The sequence below is a fragment of the Rhyacophila brunnea genome, unplaced genomic scaffold, assembly GCF_057557595.1.
Source record: "Rhyacophila brunnea isolate RB1 unplaced genomic scaffold, BYU_Rbru_1.0 scaffold_2, whole genome shotgun sequence".
In the NCBI taxonomy this organism is placed as follows: Eukaryota; Metazoa; Arthropoda; class Insecta; order Trichoptera; family Rhyacophilidae; genus Rhyacophila; species Rhyacophila brunnea.
The window spans coordinates 53,894,473-53,916,423 of NW_028232859.1; the positions used below are offsets into that span (position 1 = coordinate 53,894,473).

At 32.5% G+C, this 21,951-nt stretch overlaps 1 protein-coding gene across 5 annotated transcripts in view; it reads left to right on the plus strand.

Annotated features, from left to right (window-relative positions):
* Positions 1-21,951, plus strand: part of LOC147072516 (RNA-binding protein 24-like) — a 150,772-nt gene that overhangs the window by 19,654 nt on the left and 109,167 nt on the right. For all 5 annotated transcript variants that reach the window (XM_085946920.1, XM_085946923.1, XM_085946924.1 and 2 more), the window contains exon 3: positions 12,584-12,710. In XM_085946920.1, the coding sequence (XP_085803046.1) occupies positions 12,584-12,710 (127 nt within the window). The remainder of the gene's footprint in view (positions 1-12,583; positions 12,711-21,951) is intronic.

Sequence of the window (21,951 nt, forward strand, 5' to 3'; positions counted from 1 at the left end):
TATGTTTTTTACCTATGATTATAATCATAATTTGATTTAGCATAAGTTGTTTTAATGTTGCTTGTGCTAACAACGTTTTATTTTTATGGATTCTCTTTCTAACATTTAATGGACGAGAAGAGCCGAGTTGCCTGCCGTCTTTATGATGTGGTCAACTCCGGTGTATACATGACTGGATGAATTAACTAATGATTATAATAGTCCGTTCAAGGGAACCGGCGTTTACTTGCTGGTAATTCATGAAACGTAGGTACATACGTTATACACATTAAAAGCTACGTTATATTTTATATAGTTGGCCATGTAAATATTTTTAAGTAAATACGGACCGTGTAAAAAATAATTTCGGTGTATTCTGGTGCATTTCGACATTTTCTTAATGTTATACTGTGAATAATAGTATTATTGAAATCCAATATGAATACCTACACAATATTATAAAAATGTTATCCATCTTTTTTATATGTCTTTATTATAGACTACTTCTCAGAATTATTGTGGCGTACGACGGTGGTATCACAATATGTTTGATAAAACTGACCTAATATAAATTATTATTACCATTATCCATTACCAAGATAATTTCTTACATACAAATTAAATAAAAATACAAAAGTCAAAGCCATGTGACGGAAATCTGCAATGATCAATCTTGATTGCAATATAGGTAGTGTTTTTTCAACGCGAGTTTGAAAATCACCAATAACAATATATATTTAACATACATAATTTTGAACACACTTCTGAGAAAATACATTAAATGTAACCAATAGAAAAAATCTTTTCGAAGAATGTAAGACACCCCGCAGGAATCGAACCTGCATCTCTCGGGTTTCGTGCCCATGCACATAAAGGTACCATACTTAATTACGACAAATTTTAACTTATGGCTCTTATAGTACTCTCTGAAGCGCTTTTCAAATTGAGCTGCTATTGGCTATCGGCTTTTGTATTTTAAATCAAAGTAGGTATTACTTTAATTACTACCCAACGTCACGGATCATTCCAAGATATTTTAGTGTTGTAGCTTTCTTGTACTTGCTAATAATTTTTGATTAATTACTTTTTTTATAGAAAATACATATATACCACTTAAGTAATAGTTTAAAAATAATTAAAATATATTGTGTAAGCACATTTTTTTCTAAATCCAGTAGGTAAGTAGGTACCTATTTGTGCTAACTAAACAAAATTACGTCGCAGGCGACTTCTTTATATGAAAATTGTAAGATAATAATATGACTTTTTATTACATTTAACTAGATGAAAATCTTAAAAGGTATGTTTTTCTCACACAGAAAAGTATTTTGGCGGACACTTTAAAAATGCTTTGCCAGAACTTGGTTGCACGCGAAGAATCTTTGTCACAGTGATATATACCACCAGCCCCTTCTATAATGGTTAAAGGGTATCAATATTTGTTATCAATAATTCTTAATTATGTCGAAAACGGAAAAATTAACTAAGTATATTCATACTGTCTCAAAGAAGGCATGCTCCGAGTTTCTTAAAATAAAATATGCTGCCATATATTGCCACCAAATATGTATAAATCCACAGAACAGATAATAAAATACTTCTGAGTTCACTGTATAAATCGCACAGCTTCGGCATAATCGGAAAAGATACTCGAAGAGATATTGCTTGAAAGCATAACTGTATTTATATAATAATAAAATCTAATTAGATACCTCATAATATGTACGAATTTAATTTCGGTCAAAAACAAAATCGCACCGACGTGATGGTATCATTTTCCGAAGGCTGGATGGCCCTAAATTTTGGGGGAACCCCAGTCGATTATTGCACCCCAATTGCATCCCCTTTGTAGTAGAACTCGGCTATACAGTGCATTATATGCGCTGCTTGGTGCAAGCTTAGCATTGAAATTCAACATTTTTAATTTAATTAAGTATTTTATTATACAATTAGGTAAATTTAAATTTTCTGCATTCGCCATGGCCATTCTCTCGGCAGTCAAGCATTTTATATTATGTTCTCTACGTCTCTCATAAGATAAAACCTAGAGCAAATCTGTATTGATGTCTTCAGAATTGCCGTTATATTTTGTTGACGCGGTTGCTGGTATCCACTTAAAAATTGTAAATAAATGAATATTCAACTATACCTACCTACAGAGCAATAGTGGTAATTATTATTGCAAACTCTTTTTTATCATTTTACATATTTTACTAACGTGACCACTGTAATATTGAAACTACATCATTTAAAGTTTCTTATAATAAATACAATTTTCTTTAGGCGCTTTTATTGAACTTTAGATAAATTATTCATCAACTAAATTCGCCATTTATTTACTAATTCATTAGGTATTATAAATAAACACGCATGTATTAGTTACCTGCGTAATCAGTTTCTATCGATCTACTCTGCCACGAAGGATTATTCTAAATTCTCTTGTTATCGAAATGTTTAGTAAATTATCTCTTGGGATCATCTGATCATTGTATATTTTTATCTATCACTTGACATTGGTCATTTACACACGCATTAGACTATTCAGTTCGTCGCACATTAGAGTATACGTTTTATAACTTTGCACTTTTTTGCACTCTTTACTATAAATACTGATACGCCTCGTTCACTGGTTATCTCACATAAACTCATACTTTTAATATAAATATACTTATACTATTAATATACTTATATTAATATAATATGTAGTAATAAATAAATAAGCAGATAATAAATATATTTTTAAAATATATTACATCATTTTCATCTTAGAGCCGGAGTGCATAGTTACAAAGCATATATATACTCTACGATGAGACGCGACCACGCAGCAGTCTAGGTGTACATTTTCAGAAACGGTTTGGTCATGAAGATATGAAGTGCGAAAGTGTTGCACACCCATCAATCCGTTCCGTATTGTCTTGGTCCATAACATGATGACGGGTTTGAACGTAATGCATATTCCATAGTCGAAATCATCGTCGTCATCCGATAACGGATATTTGTCATAGAAACGAGAATATGACGTATGTATATTATAGCTTTTACTTCAATAATGTTATGATAATTATTAGGGTCGTCAAATCGAAAGAAAGTATCGAAACTTTTTAATATTATAAAAATGCAATATTTTCTTGAAAAATGATATACTTACCTAATACTAAATTTATATACATAGTCATATAAGAATTTGAGGTAAAAAACGATAATCAAGTGCAAAATTTTTTGAAAATTGCATTGGCCTATTTTCACCCCATTTCACGGTACCTATATATTTACTTCGTTATTCATTAAAATAGTTTGTGTTACTGATCAGTGATCACAATGAAAGAGTTGGATTTTACACATCGACTCAAAACAACTACTGTCAAATTATTAATTTCAAAACAGTGTAGGTATTTATTTCTATATCGATATATTGTTTTACGTAATATTATAGTAAGCGTACGTGCTCAGCCGTAGTGGTTTGGCGGGCGCGGCGCGGCGGCGTCTTGCTAAACTCAAACGTATAACCGTGTGTGAATGTTCGTAGACAGTGTCTTTTTTGGGGCATAATACACACGGTTATACGTTTGAGTTTCGGAAAACGCCGGCGTGCCGCGCCCGCCAAACCACTATGGCCGAGCACTAAGGCCTGAGTGGACGGCGTCGGCGAGACGGCAGCGGCGTGCGCAACTCAAACATAATATAACCGTGTGTGAAATGTTCGTAGACCATGACTTTTTTAGGCATTTCACAAGTTTTAATTTTACATAAATAAATCCATGCGTTCAAACGGTTTTTTTAGTTTCTATAAATTATATAACATTTAAACAACGTCTTTAATATAAGTAAGTACCTATACTACTTAGTAATATATTTTTTACGTGAGACGTGGAAATAGCTCTATTACGCGTGAACGATTATAAAAAAATGAAAGTTTTTTATTATTAATACAAAAATCTTTTCAAAAGATTTTTCTATACTTTAATTAATAATAATTTACTGAATGTCCGAGACCCCCTTTTAAATCTTGTAACGACTCAATTGAGTCCTGTTGCGTTACGGAAACGGCCACTGATTATCGTCACTCAACATTTAAATATTGTAACTTCGGAAAATGTATCGAATGATTCGATACTGTCAAAAAAGTATCAATACTTCTTTGACGGCCCTAGTTATAATCATTTTCATTCTGAGAACACAACTATAGGTTACTATTGATATATTGAAATGATCCATTTGAATGTTATACGAAAATATAATATTAAAAAAAAAACTGTACTTGTGAGAAAGTTTTAGCGTCGCTGTACTTTAGTGCGTGTCTCCGGCCAATACGGCACATGGCAGATGCAGTTGCATTTTGCGCTTTATTTTATTCAATTCATTCTACTTCGCAGGCACACGCTCAGCTGGGAAGGACATTCACTAGCTATTCTTAGAGCTTTTTTATATTTTTTTAACCACATGTCATAACCACATACGCAATAAGTAGTGAGGACTTACCTATCTTTAGTTTTAAGGAATATTCGAATAGCTTAAATAAATAATTCGCCTAGTTCCAATAAAGTGAATTAGCACTTAAAATGAATTAACAATTTAAATTATATATCATCTTACATAATAATTCCCTCTTCCTAGTCTTCCTCATCGTAACCCTCATAACTGAGGATCGCGATCACTCCGGGATAGGTACCTACTGCGGAACTCTGCATCAGAGTTCTCCAACTTTCCTTAGCCTATGAACGCTTTGTGGTGGATGCTATCGGTATTCCAGCGGATACATACAGTTACGAATAATCATAGTTTTGAAGTATTTGTTGAATTATTAATATTTTTATAAAAACACATGCATAAGTTAGCAATTTCATTATTCGTAAGTACAAGAACGTCAAGAATAATCTTGGCTAGCTATTTTCAAAGCCGAACACCTTCGATTGGCATAATTTGAAGTGGAGGAAGGACAAATTCTTCTGGCATTGCGGCCACGACGAAATCATTTTGGAGCGGTGTTAATGTAATTTGAAGGTAACGATACCAACAACTAAATAATGTATCGTCTACATTGCCAGAAGAATCTGACACCATTATATAGAATATAAAACGTAATATTAGAAATAACTCGCAAAAATCATAAATGGATCGATTGCTAAAAGACTAGAGCACTCACCCGGAATCACTCGGCATTAACATTTTTTTTTCTATGATTTTTTTAATAGATATCTACGTGTGTCTGAAGTTTTTCAAAATTATATATTTTTAACAACATACAATAGCAAAGTATGACATATCCTTATTATAGTGGGTTATATTATAATCTAATAATATTGTTTTCAAGTAGGTACCTACCCTGAATTATTTAATCATATACAACGCCCTCTTCCTAGGACCTGGCTAGATTATCCTGGCGATAGTGACCCTCTGACTTAGAATACTTCCTGGTTAAACTACAATATACAGAGGTCCTTGGCCGGTGGTAACAGCTGGTCTTAATGATCATTTAATAGTTGGATCCTCCTGCTTATAGTGTAACAGCTGATTAACACAATGTCAGCTGGTATTTTTAGATGCCCTCTTAGAAATTGTTTTTACCTTTAACACTAGGTACCTACTCATTTTCAAATGCAGGGTTTCTTTCTAAATATACGACTTCAAAAATTTCAAGGGGAGATACGCAAGCGAGTGTTGAACTTAATAAGAGATAATAACTAAAGTGTACGTACTAATTAGTTATATTTAAAATATTTGTACGTATATTATTTATTATTGATATAATATTAAACCCACATAATCTTGTGAGAATATATACTTACGAACAATTCACCTAAATAAAATTTTAATCGTCGACTAAATATAGGAATTTGATTGATGAATGTAAGCCATCGGTAATCTTATCTCTATGTAACTAACTTTAGTAAACGTTATACAATACTTAAGTATATACATATTGTAGCAATACCGAAATTTAAAAAAAATGGTTACTTATCGATTAAATTTGTCGTATGTGATTTATGTTATGTTTTTTTAGAACAGTTATTTTGTAAACAAAATGTACACTTATTATGAGTTTAAAATAATATAATATATGGCTACATTAATGTGAAACTGATATGTATACGAAATTGGCAGGTTCGAATTCTAGGTACTATCATGGTAGGTACTATCTATACAAAATTTTCAAAATAAAAATCTATAAGTATCTAAATATAAAATTCTCACAATAATGGTTCCGAATACGGTTGTATTATATACTTAATTCCTTCACTCAGTATGAAGTATTTTTATACCATTGTTTTCAAAATGATATAAATACCTGAACTAGGTACGTTTAAAAAATACTACAAAAACAGCATAATATGCATTATACCTGCAACATTATTACCTATGTTAATCGTGATTTTATTGTTATCGCAGTTTATTCAACAAAAAATCATTCCTAGTTTTATGTTTCATTAGTATTTTTACTGTTACTAATAATATTGTAATCCGAATAATTTCTATTTTCATTCGCATTGTAATGTGATAATGCGTGTATTTTTTTCTGGGAATGAATGAATTTGCCATTTTCATGATGGGTAACTATATTTTTTTTGTCTCTCATGAGAAAGTATAATATTCTATTTCCACTACCTTAAAGAGAGGTGCTGACCAAGATCTTGTAAATCAATATCCTGAAATATCGAAGTAAATTAAGTTAGGTTATGTATAGTTTTCACAGTTAACTACTATATACCTATAGACATTATATTAGCGAGAGCAACTAGTACTAGATGTTTAGATCTTTGTCGAGAGCAAAAGATTTATTTCTCATAAACTCTTTTTACGTCCGAATGGTTTTTCCCCCCAACCCTGGATCGAGAGCTTTTCAAAATTATCATTCCGAAAAAAAAATCCGCTCTTGCCAGGTGCTAGAATCGCCGGTGACCTTCAAGCGATATTTTGCGTCCCGGCTGAAATTCTACAATTGTTTTGCCTGCCGTCAAAATTTACACATGTGCAATAGGTTCGCCTCCACTGGCTTAGTAGGTGCCTACTTATGCATGAATATTGTAAGTATAGATTTTTTACGACTTGTTGCACACCGGTGCCGTATGCGTTTTTTTAAGATTTTGTAAGATCGAAGGTGTTTATGTCAATTTTGGTTAAATAAACTAACAATAAACTAATTGTCCATTTGGGTACATGGCATACTTTCTCCATACGACAGCTATTTCAGTTATTACGCTAACATCAAAATAGATTCTAATAATTATTATCTTCATAAAAATTACAAGATATATTTTTTGCTCGGAGCATATTGTGGAGATATCTGTTTAGAGCAGTGGTTCTCATGTGCGACCCTGGTGGCCGCATGCGGCTCCAATATCATTCCAGTATTTAATTTAATTAACTGGGCTAACGTTAAGTATGCGTTATTAGAGTTATTAGTCATGACAAAGTACTTAAAAACCATTTTAATAATACCACGGTTGAAAAATTTTGATCGAATTTATACGTTGACCAAAAACCAAGTAATTCAAAGAATTGGCAACAATTGCTTTATTAATATTGTCGGTTTTTCCTACTACTGTATACTGTGAAAGATCATTCAGTGTAATGAACTTAATAAAAAACAAAATATATCGAAGCCAGTTGACATAATATGTAAACTTAGAAGCAGTCATGCGGATCGAATTGGAAAAAAATGAGTATCGAGGAAATTCCATTTGCATTATTTTAAAATAAATTAATAGGTACCTATGCACTAAAATTCTCAAATGTCTTTTATTAAATGGACGTGTCTATAAATAAATTGATCTATTATTTTAGTAAATAAAATTTAGCTTTATTTTTTTCAATCACAACAAGAGTGAAATTTCTTGCGGCCACCAGACGTTTCAATAGAACGCCAATGTCAATTGTGCAGCCCAGTTAAATTTCACGTGATCTATTTTAATTATATTATATTTTATAGACCACCAAGAATTTGTTACATACTTCGTTTTACAGCTCAACGACTATACTTATATTATTTTATGATAATTTCTACAAAATCATTATTTGTTATCAATAAACTTTTCATTGTATATTTTCATAGCGATGTTGCTGTGAAGTAACTGTCATAAAACAGCTGTCCCATATCTTACAGCCATAACTAACACGGCATGTTGTACCTATTATATAAGTAGGTACAAGGGCTACCTGTTTTTTTACGTGGCAAATATTAATAAACGTGTTGATAGTATTTTTTGTGACGCTAAAGGTATGATTTTACCTTTATTCAGGACCACCTTTCAATCCCGATTGCAAGAGCAGATGTGCAATAAAGGGGACTTAAGTACGTATGTAATATTTCCCGTACGTTGTGGAGTCATTCTGTCTATAACACAGACCTTACCCATAAAGTTGTAGGTTCGTATGTACCGTTACTTTAGTTCAGTAAGTATATAATATTATACTACAAAAGTATTGAGAATCCTCTCGAGCCAGTAAAATCACAGTTGTGTTACTGACACAATTTTTATTATAATATTGTATAACGATTAGTAATACTTTTTGATGTTTTCAATTGTGTTTTATCAGTAATGTATCAACAGCTGATTTGTATAACTCATGTATTTTATTATAGGTAGTAAACGATGGCCGAGTGGCTTAAGCGTCGACCTGTAACGTCGTGTGTCCAAGGTTCAAATTCTGGGTCTGGCAAATACACATTATTTTTCAATTTGTCATTTTTAATTTCAACATCTATTTCTCGTAACAGCAAAAATCTGTTGATACAGACCCTCCTCTGTTAAGGCCCATATGAACCCATTCGGATTGGACATGGTCAAACGAAAAGAAAGAATTACTTATGTTTATTACTGATACTTAGTGGATGACCATTATACGTGTTCAACAGTTAAAATATCTTAGGCCATTTGCACACAATAACACGATAAAGACAATACCACAAGAATGGAGATAGATTGATTTTTTTCGATCTAATTTATTTCCCTATCTATGAGGTAGACAACAATTGGATCTATGCCCACACCCCTCTACACAGTCGTTCCATTTCAATGAATAGCCGGTCAGTGCCTTTAGACACGTACGTCAGTATCATACTTACTTGTGCCCGTATGATAACGGTTGGATATGTGCGTGTACTTCTCTGCCCACGTCCTACCTCACCATTCCACCCCTGCTAACTGAGTCTGACCACTTTACCCACTCGTGACGAATTGATGCAACTGTATAATAATATGTAAACGTTATTTCCAAGATTCGGAATTTATATTAAGATAAAACTGAATTGTATCGGTAACAGCAATGCCGCCTATAAACTGTGCAAGTTTTATTAATATTGGTGCAATAGTTTTTGAGTTTTAACAGAACAGATATGCATTCAGAAGAAAAGGTACAAGTTGGTTATGGGGAAGCACATTTTGAAAATAACCGATATACTAGATTAATTGTTAGGTTGGGTTAGTTTAGGTTAGGTTAGGTTAGGTTTTATTAATGAAATTCATGAATTTTGCCAAAATCAGATATGATAATTAGCGCGGTTCCCGCCTGGCTTCCCCATAACCGACTTTTACCGAAAAAAAACTATATTTAGTGCTTAGGTATCATGGAAATAGTCGAAATGTTTATGAAAATGCACATGCATATTTCGAAATCAGAGACTTAAATTGTATTGTTAGTTTAGAAAATAAATTTAAAAAGAAGGAGTTTGATTCAGTCGGTTTCTGACGACCGGGCATCCATGGACGGAAATCGCATGTGGTTTTGTACCCAAGCCGATGCCGTCAATCAATCGGAAATTGTATCACCGTTTTATCAAACAATATTATTTCATCTCACTGTCCCGGTGTGCACCCTTATGAAGGTCAATGCCACGTAGGGGTAGTATTTATACCGTCACAATTCATTTATCACAAGGCATTCTGTGGCCGTTTTTTCCTCTTTGCGAGCAGCTGGGCTCAACCAGACAATGAACTTGCGCATTTTGCGTCTGCCGGAACCTCAACATTTTTTTTTTGTATTTTTGCACCTATTGTGTTTTTTATAAGCTTTCTTAAACATACTTTTATTATATATTTCAATATTATGAGAAGTTAGTGATCATAAGTGATCTGTTGATTTTTTTTGACTAATCTTTGGTTAAGTATCCAGAATATATTACTATATATACTAATACTCACTAACAGAAGCGGTTTTCCTTAATCCGCAGGGCACGTTCGGCTTAGCAATGCAAACGGTTACATTTAAATGGCGCATTACATTCCGACGTATCACAGTTCACCATCAGGTGTCGTACCGGAAAGAGGTAACCGTATAGCATTGAGATCAAAAAATGACGAAATGTTCGTGGAACATTGCGAACAGTAATGATCCAATATTATTAGATTAAATAAAAACATTTATTTGATATTTTTTTTTTCCGACCATGTCCGATCCTAATAGGATCATATGGGCCTCCACAGAGTGGAGGTTTGTATTAACAGATTTTGTTTTTTACGAGAAATGGATGTCAGCCACTTGCTCAACCTATTAGGTCCATACCCTGACTCACACACAAATTGAAAAACAATAAATATGTGTACTTGCCAGACCCAGGATTCGAACCTGAGACCCACGGCGTGATAGTCCAAAGCTCAAGCCGCGCGACCACCGTGGGTCAGATAATATATATAATGGGCACGACCACATACTTACTACGACTAGAGCACCTACTTGCTAAAATTCCACTTGCGTGAGGGCGAGTTTAGGTGGACGCTATTTTATAAATTCTTAAAATAGGGTCTCCTTAGCAAACTCGGTGTAGGTACTTCTTTGAACTTCTATAGATGTATAATTGTATTTTCACTGGTTTTGTATGTTTATATTATGTTCTCTTTTTATATTTTCATTTTTATCGTTTTTATTACTTTTTTCCCTTCATGTCATATTGTGAACGTCTTAAACTTATAATTTGTAATGTCCACAATATGTTAAAAAAATAATTGAAATTTAAATAATCTACCTACTTTTAAATCATTTCAGAGTTTTATATTATACTTATACATTATGATTGTGTCTTCTGTCTTTTCCTTGTTTGCAAATGGTTTTTATTACGTCTTTTTTAAATGTTTTATTTAGACTTTGTCGTTTTTTTTGTTTTCTACAAAGGTTAACTATTTTGGGTATCAATGTTATATCAGCACTTATTTAGGGTAGCAGTGTGTCCACTGTGACGGCTAAGCCCGTAGGCACATAGAAACTCACCTCGACTGCAACACGTCGAATTTGTTAATGTGATTCTGTTGTTTTCACAAAACACATGATATTATACTTCCGCACACAGCGTCGGTGCGACAGTTTGGTGGAAAAAAAATCTGCTCGTCGCGTGTAACAAATTTCACTGGACATGGGGACGCAGGTAGAAAAGGTAAAATGTCGCATCGATGCTTGTGCAGAAGCTGCGTTTTGATTCGTTCTGACTAGTCGCGTGACTTTATTGTCTCGGCATGGTTTTACATAATATGTGCGCGGAAAAGAGTTTTTGATTTAATCATGTTGATAGTATACGAAGTTTTATCGCCATGACTGTAAATAATATAATATGTATGTATAAAAAGATGACACTGTGGGTATATGCATCAATTTACCACTGATAAAACAATCATTAAAATATTATTTAAAGTTTGTAGTAACTTTATAGTTTGTAATTAATATTCAATTTACATTGTGTAGTTTTCATATTTTTACCATTGTATATCAATTCAAACATTTTTATTGTGGACAGCGATGTGATGCCTTGCTGCTAAAATGTTTACAAAATCATTTTATTTCATTGTAACGTTACTTCGATTTATCGTAACTCGACATTCTATGCATTCATACATCTCGACCTTAGCCAGTAAGACTTCTTTGGAAATGGATATTATATTATTGTCATATTATATTAATATTCAAAATTTTTTAAATTCTCGATTCTCGGGATTTAAGTAGAAAAAATACAAGCTGTTAGCTCTGGCTTATGACAGTTCAAAGGTCGTACAATAAAGTGAAAAGAACATTATCAAAAGCTGCTGTACGTATATCTAGTGAAAACGTCGCTCCGGCTTCTTCTGCTGGATATCGGCCAAACGCTTCAAACAATAATTGACTACTGTAGTGGCGTGACTTCGAAAAGAGCCGCAAGCGCTATGTAGAAGAATTAGGATTTAACTCTATTTTTATCTCTCACAGTCTTACAGCCAGTCAGCTTAGTCTGATTAGCTCTGCCCCTTGTGATCATACAGGTCCTTTATTTTGAAACTAAGCACCTTACACTATCGAGATTCATTTCTAGTAATAAATGTGGTTTCTAATTGTCAAATGTGATATCTACGTGAACTGAACTAATCCTTTGGCAAGTTTATCTGGTTATTTGGTCGAGCGAGTCATCTTATCTTGTTAATCTATTTTCGTGTACCGTATTCTCTAGTATTGTTGATTAATCTCTATGAATTCGGAATAAATACTAAACTGGAAGTGTTTTTTATGTTTTAAATAAAAAAACATACTATCCTACTCATTAACTGCAACTCGGAAAGAAGGCCAAATGTTATCAAACAAACTATGACTTGGGAGTTCTTCATTTGTCACGATTAAAGTTTAATAATGCGTTTCATTTTTACAGGTAATAATGGGCGACCGATCCTCGGCGGAGAGAGCGTGTAAAGAACCTAATCCAATTATAGACGGAAGAAAAGCAAACGTCAACCTAGCCATATTAGGAGCCAAACCTAGAGGGAATATTACACAAGGTTTGTAACTTTATAATGAATTATGTATCACACACTTTAATTTGTTATATTCTCTCCAACTGTTCACTGTTTACCATTAGTATCACAAAATAACAAAGCTGTATTTTAAAATTGATATCGATAACCGTATAAATAACAGTATATTGTTCTAATTGATGAGAGTTTTGTTACTATTCATTACGAATCTGCTTTAGTGACCCAGGTTTCTGGACCGAATTGAATTGCAGTCAGTAGCTGACTGACTTGTTCACTCAGTGGCGAAGTGTGGAGGTAGGCTGTTAAGATCCGACATAAATATGTAGTGCACGTCAGTCATACGTATTTGTTTTTATTTACCTAAGACAATAATTTACAGATTGAGATGAATAATTTAAAAAAATCAATTAAACCCTGCCTAAACCAAACCATAATAGTTTTGGTATACTTTGGGCGATCCGACAAAATTGTGCAATTTTTTTATTCATACTTATCTGTTTTTGTTGAATTAAGAATGAGTACATTATTACACATGTTGTTGGTCAGTTTTTAAAAATTAACCAAGCCATAATACCTATATAAAAATATTTTTCTATTTATAAAATATCCAAAATTGTGTATGATTTAATGTCATAATTATAGATATAGATAGACGAGTATTTTTTTTAACTATTATCTATTATGGCTTGGCTTTCGCAGGTTTTATAGAATTTTAAAAACTAACTAACACCACCTCGTCAGCTGAATGCTGAACTATTCTAACTTACATTTGAAATTTTTGAGGAGAGAGTTTTTTGAAACAACTTACTGAAATTATTTATTATCTTTATGGATAAATGGATGCATCATATTTTAGTAGGATTATTGATGAAAAAAATGGTGCATACACTTGTCCATACAAATATTAAATAACTGAAGTAGGCTGTTTCAAAAAACTCTTCTGAAAAATATTTCAAATGTGAGTTAGAATAGTTCTGCATTCGGCTGACGACCTGTAAATCGTAGTCTTAGTTCAATGAAATGAAATACGTATAACTGACAAAGCTTAGTATGCACTATTTATACACGATTTTAACAGCCTAGCTCAATCCCTCGCCACAGGACTGTTGTATAATTTGTGGATATACGGGATGCTGAAACCGATTTGGTACTATAAATAATAGTACAAAAATCTCGGCAGTTAGAATTTAAATTATTCCCATCACCCTCAGTCGATAATATTAAAACCAGTATTAATTTGCGAGTATCACACCTTTTAAATGCGCAGAGATTAAGATCACAGACGCCTGTCGAATCGTGGACGTACATATTTACTATGGCCATTATCATTGGTGAAAATGGCGGAATAAATCGACAGTATGTAGGTACCTACTACAAAAATAGTTAAATATTGCGAGATTATTTATCTTGAATATCGTACCAATACATTTATCATACATAAATATTAAATAGGTAATCAATAAAAGAAATCGGTATCTTTCGATGTAGCTATCGTAGATCGAATTATGTAGATATTGTTATAATTTAAGAAACAAAATGCTCATAATTTATTACATCAAAATAAATTTAATAATTTTGATGATCACCACACATAATGTATTATTCAATAATCTTTCTCATTATTCTTTTCTTACAATTTTTTTTATATATTAATTAATATGTATTATGGAAACTTTACTGGTTGCATTGCAATATCTTTTCTTTAATCTATTTTATACATATTTGTAATCAATGTAACTGTTTGTTTTCCTTAATAAATAAAAATAAAATAAAAAACATCGCTTTACGACACGTGTCTTACTTTATTACATCACGTGGTGTAATTTATCAAGTTACTTGATAATGCTCACAATGTGAGCGTAACAAGTATCGTACAAATTTGGTTGTATGCGGTGAAAATGCCAAGTAATAAACGTATTTTATTATTTATCGTGAATTACCTACCGCCAAGTTAATGCTGAAACTCTTGGAAAGATCAGCAATTTAGGTAACTGTATTACCAATTACTTTTTACCAAGTTCATTGCGGCCATGCGCTGGATGCATACACATTTACCTATTGAAAAACAAAATGTCAATATTGTCTGGATTCGATCCCGCGACCCACGGTAGGTACCAGAGATAAGCGTTTTAGCTTAGATTACACTGTAGCAGACATGTATGTGTATAGCAAGGTAGTAAAGCACAATCTACGAGTATTTTAAAATATTGAATTTTGCAACGAATACTAGAAGCATAGATGTTATTAAACATGTATCCACTTACGAGTAAGTATCGTATTGTCTATAAATACTACTTTGGTATAGTGTACATACAAAATGCTGTGATCGACTGTTTATTTTCATGTTGATATTTTATTATTTGTATACTTTGGGTACATGGAAATAAGTTTCATATTAGTCTGCATCACCGTGACTTGCAATATTATTGTATTCACTTGGCTGAAAAGCAATGTTGAGGGAGCCGAACTTGCGCGCACGCAAACTTGGCAAAAACGGCTTTATGGAGTCAAAACATCGTCCCGAAATAGCTCGCCTACAACGGCTTAATAATCCCCGAAGAATGGCGACATGCAGAGGATCTTGACCCTAGCCGGGGTCCAGAAATAGACCCCCATCAAGATCAGGCGGCTAATGATGATGACGATCATCGCGAATCGTTCCTGTCATCGCGCGAAGAACTACACGCCAATGTATCGTAGCACAATTAACGCAATAATTTTGGCAAATCTCCAAACGGGATTTTATTCTTTCATTATTGAACTTCGGGCACTGTTGGAGAATTTTTAATCCATTGACCTACAATGCCTCATAAGAGTAAGCTACACAGAATGCAAAAAAACATCATTTCCACATCCAGTGGTGCATTTAGTTAGGGATTGCAATACCGAATGAAAATATCAATACCGGTTTTATGGTATTTCTTAAACATTAAAAAAACAGAAGTAGGTGCTTATCAATAAATATAGCTAAATCTTTTCAAAATATTATTTTATAGCAAAAACCTACATGCCTACATTTATTATGTTGACATTTAAAAATATGTATTGATCACAATTGTAGAACTAGTGATTTTTACAAATAATTTGAATATATTGATAATTTCAACTAAAGCCCTCAAAAGTTCATCAAGTGCAAATAAATCCGGCTGCAGGAAAAGCTTCAATTCAATGTTATAGAATAATTGAACATTTTTGTCACGGATGTTTTCTATTTCAAAATATTATTATGATAATTCATCGCGACAATTACTTATATATATTTGATGAAATTTGTTTTATTATTTTTTCACCTCTGTTGGATTCACTCAATATATTCGCATTTTAGCAGCACATAACTTATAATTCATTTTCAAAAACGAAAACGAGTGTGCTTTCTTAATACCGACAATTCCGGTATTCTGGATGTAGACTGTTAAGATACGCCATTTGAATTGCCATGAATTTTAAAAACTAACCAACACCATCTGTAAACTGTAGTCTTATTTCAATGAAAACAAATACACATGGCAGACAAAGTTTAATGTGCACTATTTATAGTGGATCTTAACAGCCTATATCCACCCTTCGCCACAGGTATGTAGATTCCTATATGATATCAACCAGATTCAATACCTATAACAAGACTTCTAATCTATGTTATGAAGTTGTTTTAATTTATGTTCGATAAAACTTTCCGACACAATATGACGTGATACATCCGCTACTTACAAAGAACCTTTCCTGGGCGAACTTTGACATGCAATCTCGGAAACGTTTTGTTTAATAAATATTCAAAGTGTTCCAAAGCTCTTTTGAAAGTTTAGCTGAACTTCGAGGCGACAAGCAGCAAGCAACAAGTGTCTGAGACGAGCTTTTTATACAGCACCTTGCCGTTCATAGGAAAATAAACATTTCAATATTCTCAGTAATTCATCAATATAAAATTTGTTATTTTACGTCAAAATTTATGATTATGAAGACTATGCAATAAAGGAGTTAAACAGAACTACATACACTAAGAAATGAAATAAATCAGATAGCATATGATAATAATTCTTTTCTTTTTTTATTATTCGGTTTACGGTTTTTTTACTATAAGTTATAAGCAAAACTAGAGCTTGTGATATCTGGAATTTTCATATTTTTTTTTGAGATTCGATAATTCGAGAATTTTCAAGAATTCAGGTAAAGTTTATTAAGTTATCTGCAAGCCATTTCGCATTGCAGATTCTGTTGTAGCCAACTTCACAATCCCATCGTAAGAGAATGGTCGGAAGATCTGTACTGTCGTGTTGGGAACTGGAATGTGTAGAAAAGATGAATGGAGACTTTGATGCGGCGACGTTTCTTGCGCATCTATTCTATACACAGGACTGCTATCGGCGGCTATCGAGAGTGGTTTTTATATTTTTGTATTGAAGTATTATAATTTTTACAATAAGTAAGTTGTAATTGTTACAATATGTGCTTTGTTTTAACAACACCTTTCTTGACTGTGCTTACTTTTAGAGCAAGATAGACAGTTTTGACTGTTTAGACGGCTAACTTATTGTTACAGTTATAATACGTCAATACAAAAATATAATAAACTACAGTATAGCAGTCTTGTGTATAGAATTAATAGATGCGTTGGAGTCAGTCAAGATCCACATTGGGTTGTAGTGGAAACGATGATGATGATGTTGAAAATGTTGAGTAATAACCATTGACTGTTTATACAAAACGTTCAATAGACGCTTTCAATTTATAAACCAAACTCAGCTGGTCTAGTAGTTCAATATTCAAGGCAATAGCGTCGCATACCGACTGTTCTGGGTTCGAATACATAGATATGGGATTTTCTGGGTGCTAGAAAAACTCTCTGTTACTAAATATAGTAGGTTTGTATCGTTAAAAAACTAATACTATAAAAACACACCCATCACCACAAATTAATAAGTAAGTTTTTAAGGTTCTATAGTTTATTTCAGCGGCCTCTTTGTTGTAAAGACTATCTATGCATTCTATGCCTTGCATCGAAAACCACAAAATGATTGATTCATTGGATTGTCATTCACTAAGAAGGTGTTGAGTATTCAATCATCTGTTTATTTTCAAGCATAGGTAAGATGTAACTTATATATATTATGGAAACAACTGTAAACCTTCTACTATGTTATTGACCGCATGCAACGGGACTCTCAAAACCCATTAGGTATCCACGGTTGGCCGTGGGGATTTTATATACGTTTACACCGGATCAATGTTATATGTTATGTATACCTGCCGCGACATACATTAGTAGTCCAACATAAATGACTCGAAACTTTATATATAATATTATGTTATAGAAGTCAAAATAATAGGTTTGTTTGATTTCGATATGTGAAAAATAGAAATTTTGTTTATTCAAACTACCTTTCTTGTCAATTCCAATTTTAAATTTTCACGACAGATCATGATAACGTTTGCATATTTTGGAATAGATTTTAATTTGATATTGTTTTGTTTGAATTAGCTGTCAGAATTATTTTCATTTCGACGCGTTGTAGGTATGCCTACATACAGATATTTTAATATTGAAGAATGTGAGATAAATGTAATTACTTGGACACTTCAGCTATTAGAGTGAACTATTCTTTTTACTTTATTTTTATTTATACCTAACATTACAAACCACAAAAACCGGTCGCCAATATTAACAAAATGTAATAAACACAGTTGTGTAGCTGTTGATTAATTTCGTCGTAATTAGGTATGGTGCATGTGACTAAATTGGTAAAGCACATTGCCTGGAATTCCATGGATGCGGTATGCTACTTGATTAACTGACTATCGAATATTTAACGACCGGGCCCGGTTTATCTACGTTTAGATCAATGTGTATAGTGTATACATAAGCATTATTAATGCAATAATTGTATTTTTCATAAGCCTTAAACATTTTTCAATAGTAGTTTAAGTAGGTACCTTGTGTTAAGAAAATGTTCTCTTTATATTAACAGACAAATTTCAGTAGAAATCGCGATATTCCTCAGTTGTTTATGTTAATAATAAATTTAAAATAACGCAATACCCACGATGACCGAGTTGGAGACTTTCTCTGAAGCCGTGCAAGAATGCAAGAATGCAAGTTTTGATATCTCAATGTATATTCGATGTGTTAAGGATCAGGGAACTCAGAAATAATGGGAACTGAAATACCTAACGGGTGAGGAGAACCAGGCAACCGATCTCGAGTAAGGAAGAATACGGGATAAATTTAAACACGTGTCAAGAATACGTCATACGTCGAATACTGACAACTGCTCTTGGTTTATGCATTGACGCTCATTTAATATTTTTGTATTAGACACAGTATTGCACGTCTATTACGCGTGGTTCATTTTCGTAGGACACTCACCCATTCAATACCCTTCGTCAAAATTAACTGTATTGGTATATATCCCATTTGAATTTTAAATTTATTATCAGTTCTGTGGTAAGCACGCAGTATGTTGGGCGAATGGCTGAAGAGCATTATTACCAGACAGAGTTGTCATTTACACCTTGAATAATTCAGAAAAAATACATGACCAATATATAATATATTATATCTTGTAGCGTTGTGAACATATTGTGTTGTGAAAAATTCTAATGATATAATTTTTGCACAAGAAGCTTGTTTTTAAGAAGAACCTGCATTGGCAGTTCGAAAGATGTCACAATAAAGTTGAAGTAACACTAGACAGTTCCGTTAATTAAAGGTCGAAAGGGCCACACCCGAGTACGGACCAACCGCATGGCGGTTTTATAAACATGGCGTTCGCGTTATGCACCCACAACACAATGCTATTGTTCTTGCAATGCTAATAATTGAACATTGCACATCTAGAAGGGCAAAATAAACAGTTTCAATATGTATTTACGAGTAATTCGCAAATAACTATTCTGTGTATTTTTCTCTAGTAGATAATCTATGTTTTGCTTTAATAATAAGTAATGTAGTATACCTATATTATTTACAATTATTATTGAAGAAATCCGAGAAGTTTTCTTTTCAAAATTACTCCTAATTATTCAAATTCAAATTAATCTATTTACAAATGTATTGAACTTTATAAATAACTGAAATAACACATTCATAACGTTTAAATCACGATATTTAAAAACAAAGAAGTGGACACAGTACCCATTACAAAAACAATATAAAGAGTTAATACAAAAATTATAAAGTAGCTACTTACATATTTTTAAATTTACTATAAAACATCGTAATTATAACATCTCCTTCAAGTGTGCATGGTAAAACCATTGACAATATAGCTTTAGAAAAAGTACATTTCAACAATAAAAACATTGGTACTTATATTCTTAATGATGATAAAACATATCTTGAATTAAATGATAATAGATAGTATAGATGGGGATTCTTTCTTTGCTGATTGTATTAAAAAGTTATTTTTGATTCTCTCATCATAAATATACTGATTATATTAGGTGCCTACCTACCTGTATAATATTTTTGTGTTTTAGGCAAAAAATAATATTAACATGAAATTTATATGTTTATTGCTATATTCATAAATGTGTGAAACACATGAGAGTGCATATTATTCGTGTACTAGGTACCTATATTATAATGTGTAGAATAAAATGATAATTTCTTAGCAAACATTTTTTTCCGACCATTTCCGATCCTAACAGGATCATATGGGCCTCCACATAGAGAAGGTTTGTATTAACAGATTTTGTTTTTTTACGAGAAATGGATGTCAGCCATTTGCTCAACCTAATAGGCTCAACATACTCTGGCTCATACACAAATTGAAAAACAATGTGTACTTGCCAGACCCAGGATTCGAACCTAGCAAACATGTGCGGTATATTATTATGTTGTGTGGAAATGACAATGTAAAAAAATAATAAGCATGTAAAATACCAAACTAGAACAATTTAAAACGGACACCCCTAATAATAAAGAATCGCCCTTTTTTCGTACCGCACTGGTGATTTTAACCTATTCGGGCACGCATATTTATTATTTTTAATGCCTTTATATTATTATATTATAATATCTCCATTGCTAACAACGTGAGGCCCCAAAAATCGAGACCCTATTCCCCATCTTGATAATATGCCCTGGTTGAATGTATAAATACTACGAAAAACATACATACCGTTATTCTCAATCTTCTTTGCCAAAGATAACGTAAGACAATGAAATGATTTTAAAGGTAAGTATTCGATATAATTCGGATATATATATATAGCTTTAATGTAATTGCTAAACGTTGGCTGACAGGACTAATTAGATTATAACTAAAGTACCTATATTACGAATAGTAACAGTTCATAACGTGGAAAAGCTTCATAAAAACTTCGTGAGACGGAATAGGATTTGAACACAAATCTACAGTTTGAAGTGCGGTGGTTTAACCAATTGAATTACCGACTCAAATATCGTCGGTATTACTTAAAATAGTGGTTCCACTGATTGAAGTGCCTACTCGCCCTGCAAGCGAATATAATGTGTGTTTAAATTCCAACAGGACCAAGATTTCCTTATATCGATTTTCCAAAAATTGTGAATTTTCAATGAAGAGTGTTACATTTTTAAATCGTATGTTCGTAGGTACCAGTGGGACATAAATAGCGCATATTAAAATTTGTTAGTATTTGTTTTTATTGGACTAAGACTACAATTTATATTTAATTATGGTGCTGGTTACTTTTTAAAAATAAATTAAACCTTGCCTAACCTAAAACAAACCATAATAGTTTTGGTATGTTATGGGCGATTCGACAAAATAGTGCACACTTTTTCATTCATACTTATTTGTTTTCGTTGAATTAAAAATACATTTTACACACATTGTTGGTTAGTTTTTTTGTCTTGCTTAAAACAAACCATAGTAGATAAAAATATTATTCTATCTATAAAATATACAAAATAATGTATGTTTTAATGGCATAATTTTAGATATTTTATAGATAGACGATTATTTTTTTACTGTTATCTATGATGGCAAGGTTTTCGCAGTGTTTAATTGAATTAAAAAAAAAAACTAACCATCACTTTGTGTTAATTGTAGACTTGTTCAATGAAAATAAATACGTATGACTGACAAAGTTTATTGTTGACTATATTGTCCGATCTTAACAACCTACTTTCATTCTTCGCCATTGGTAGGTACTTATATTCAATATTGAATTAAAAATAATTAAAATAAATACATTCCTGTTCCATGACTGCTACCGATTCCGCAGGTATATTCCCCAGCGACTATAAACTATTCAAAGTAAACACCCAGGTGGCAAAGTGTAA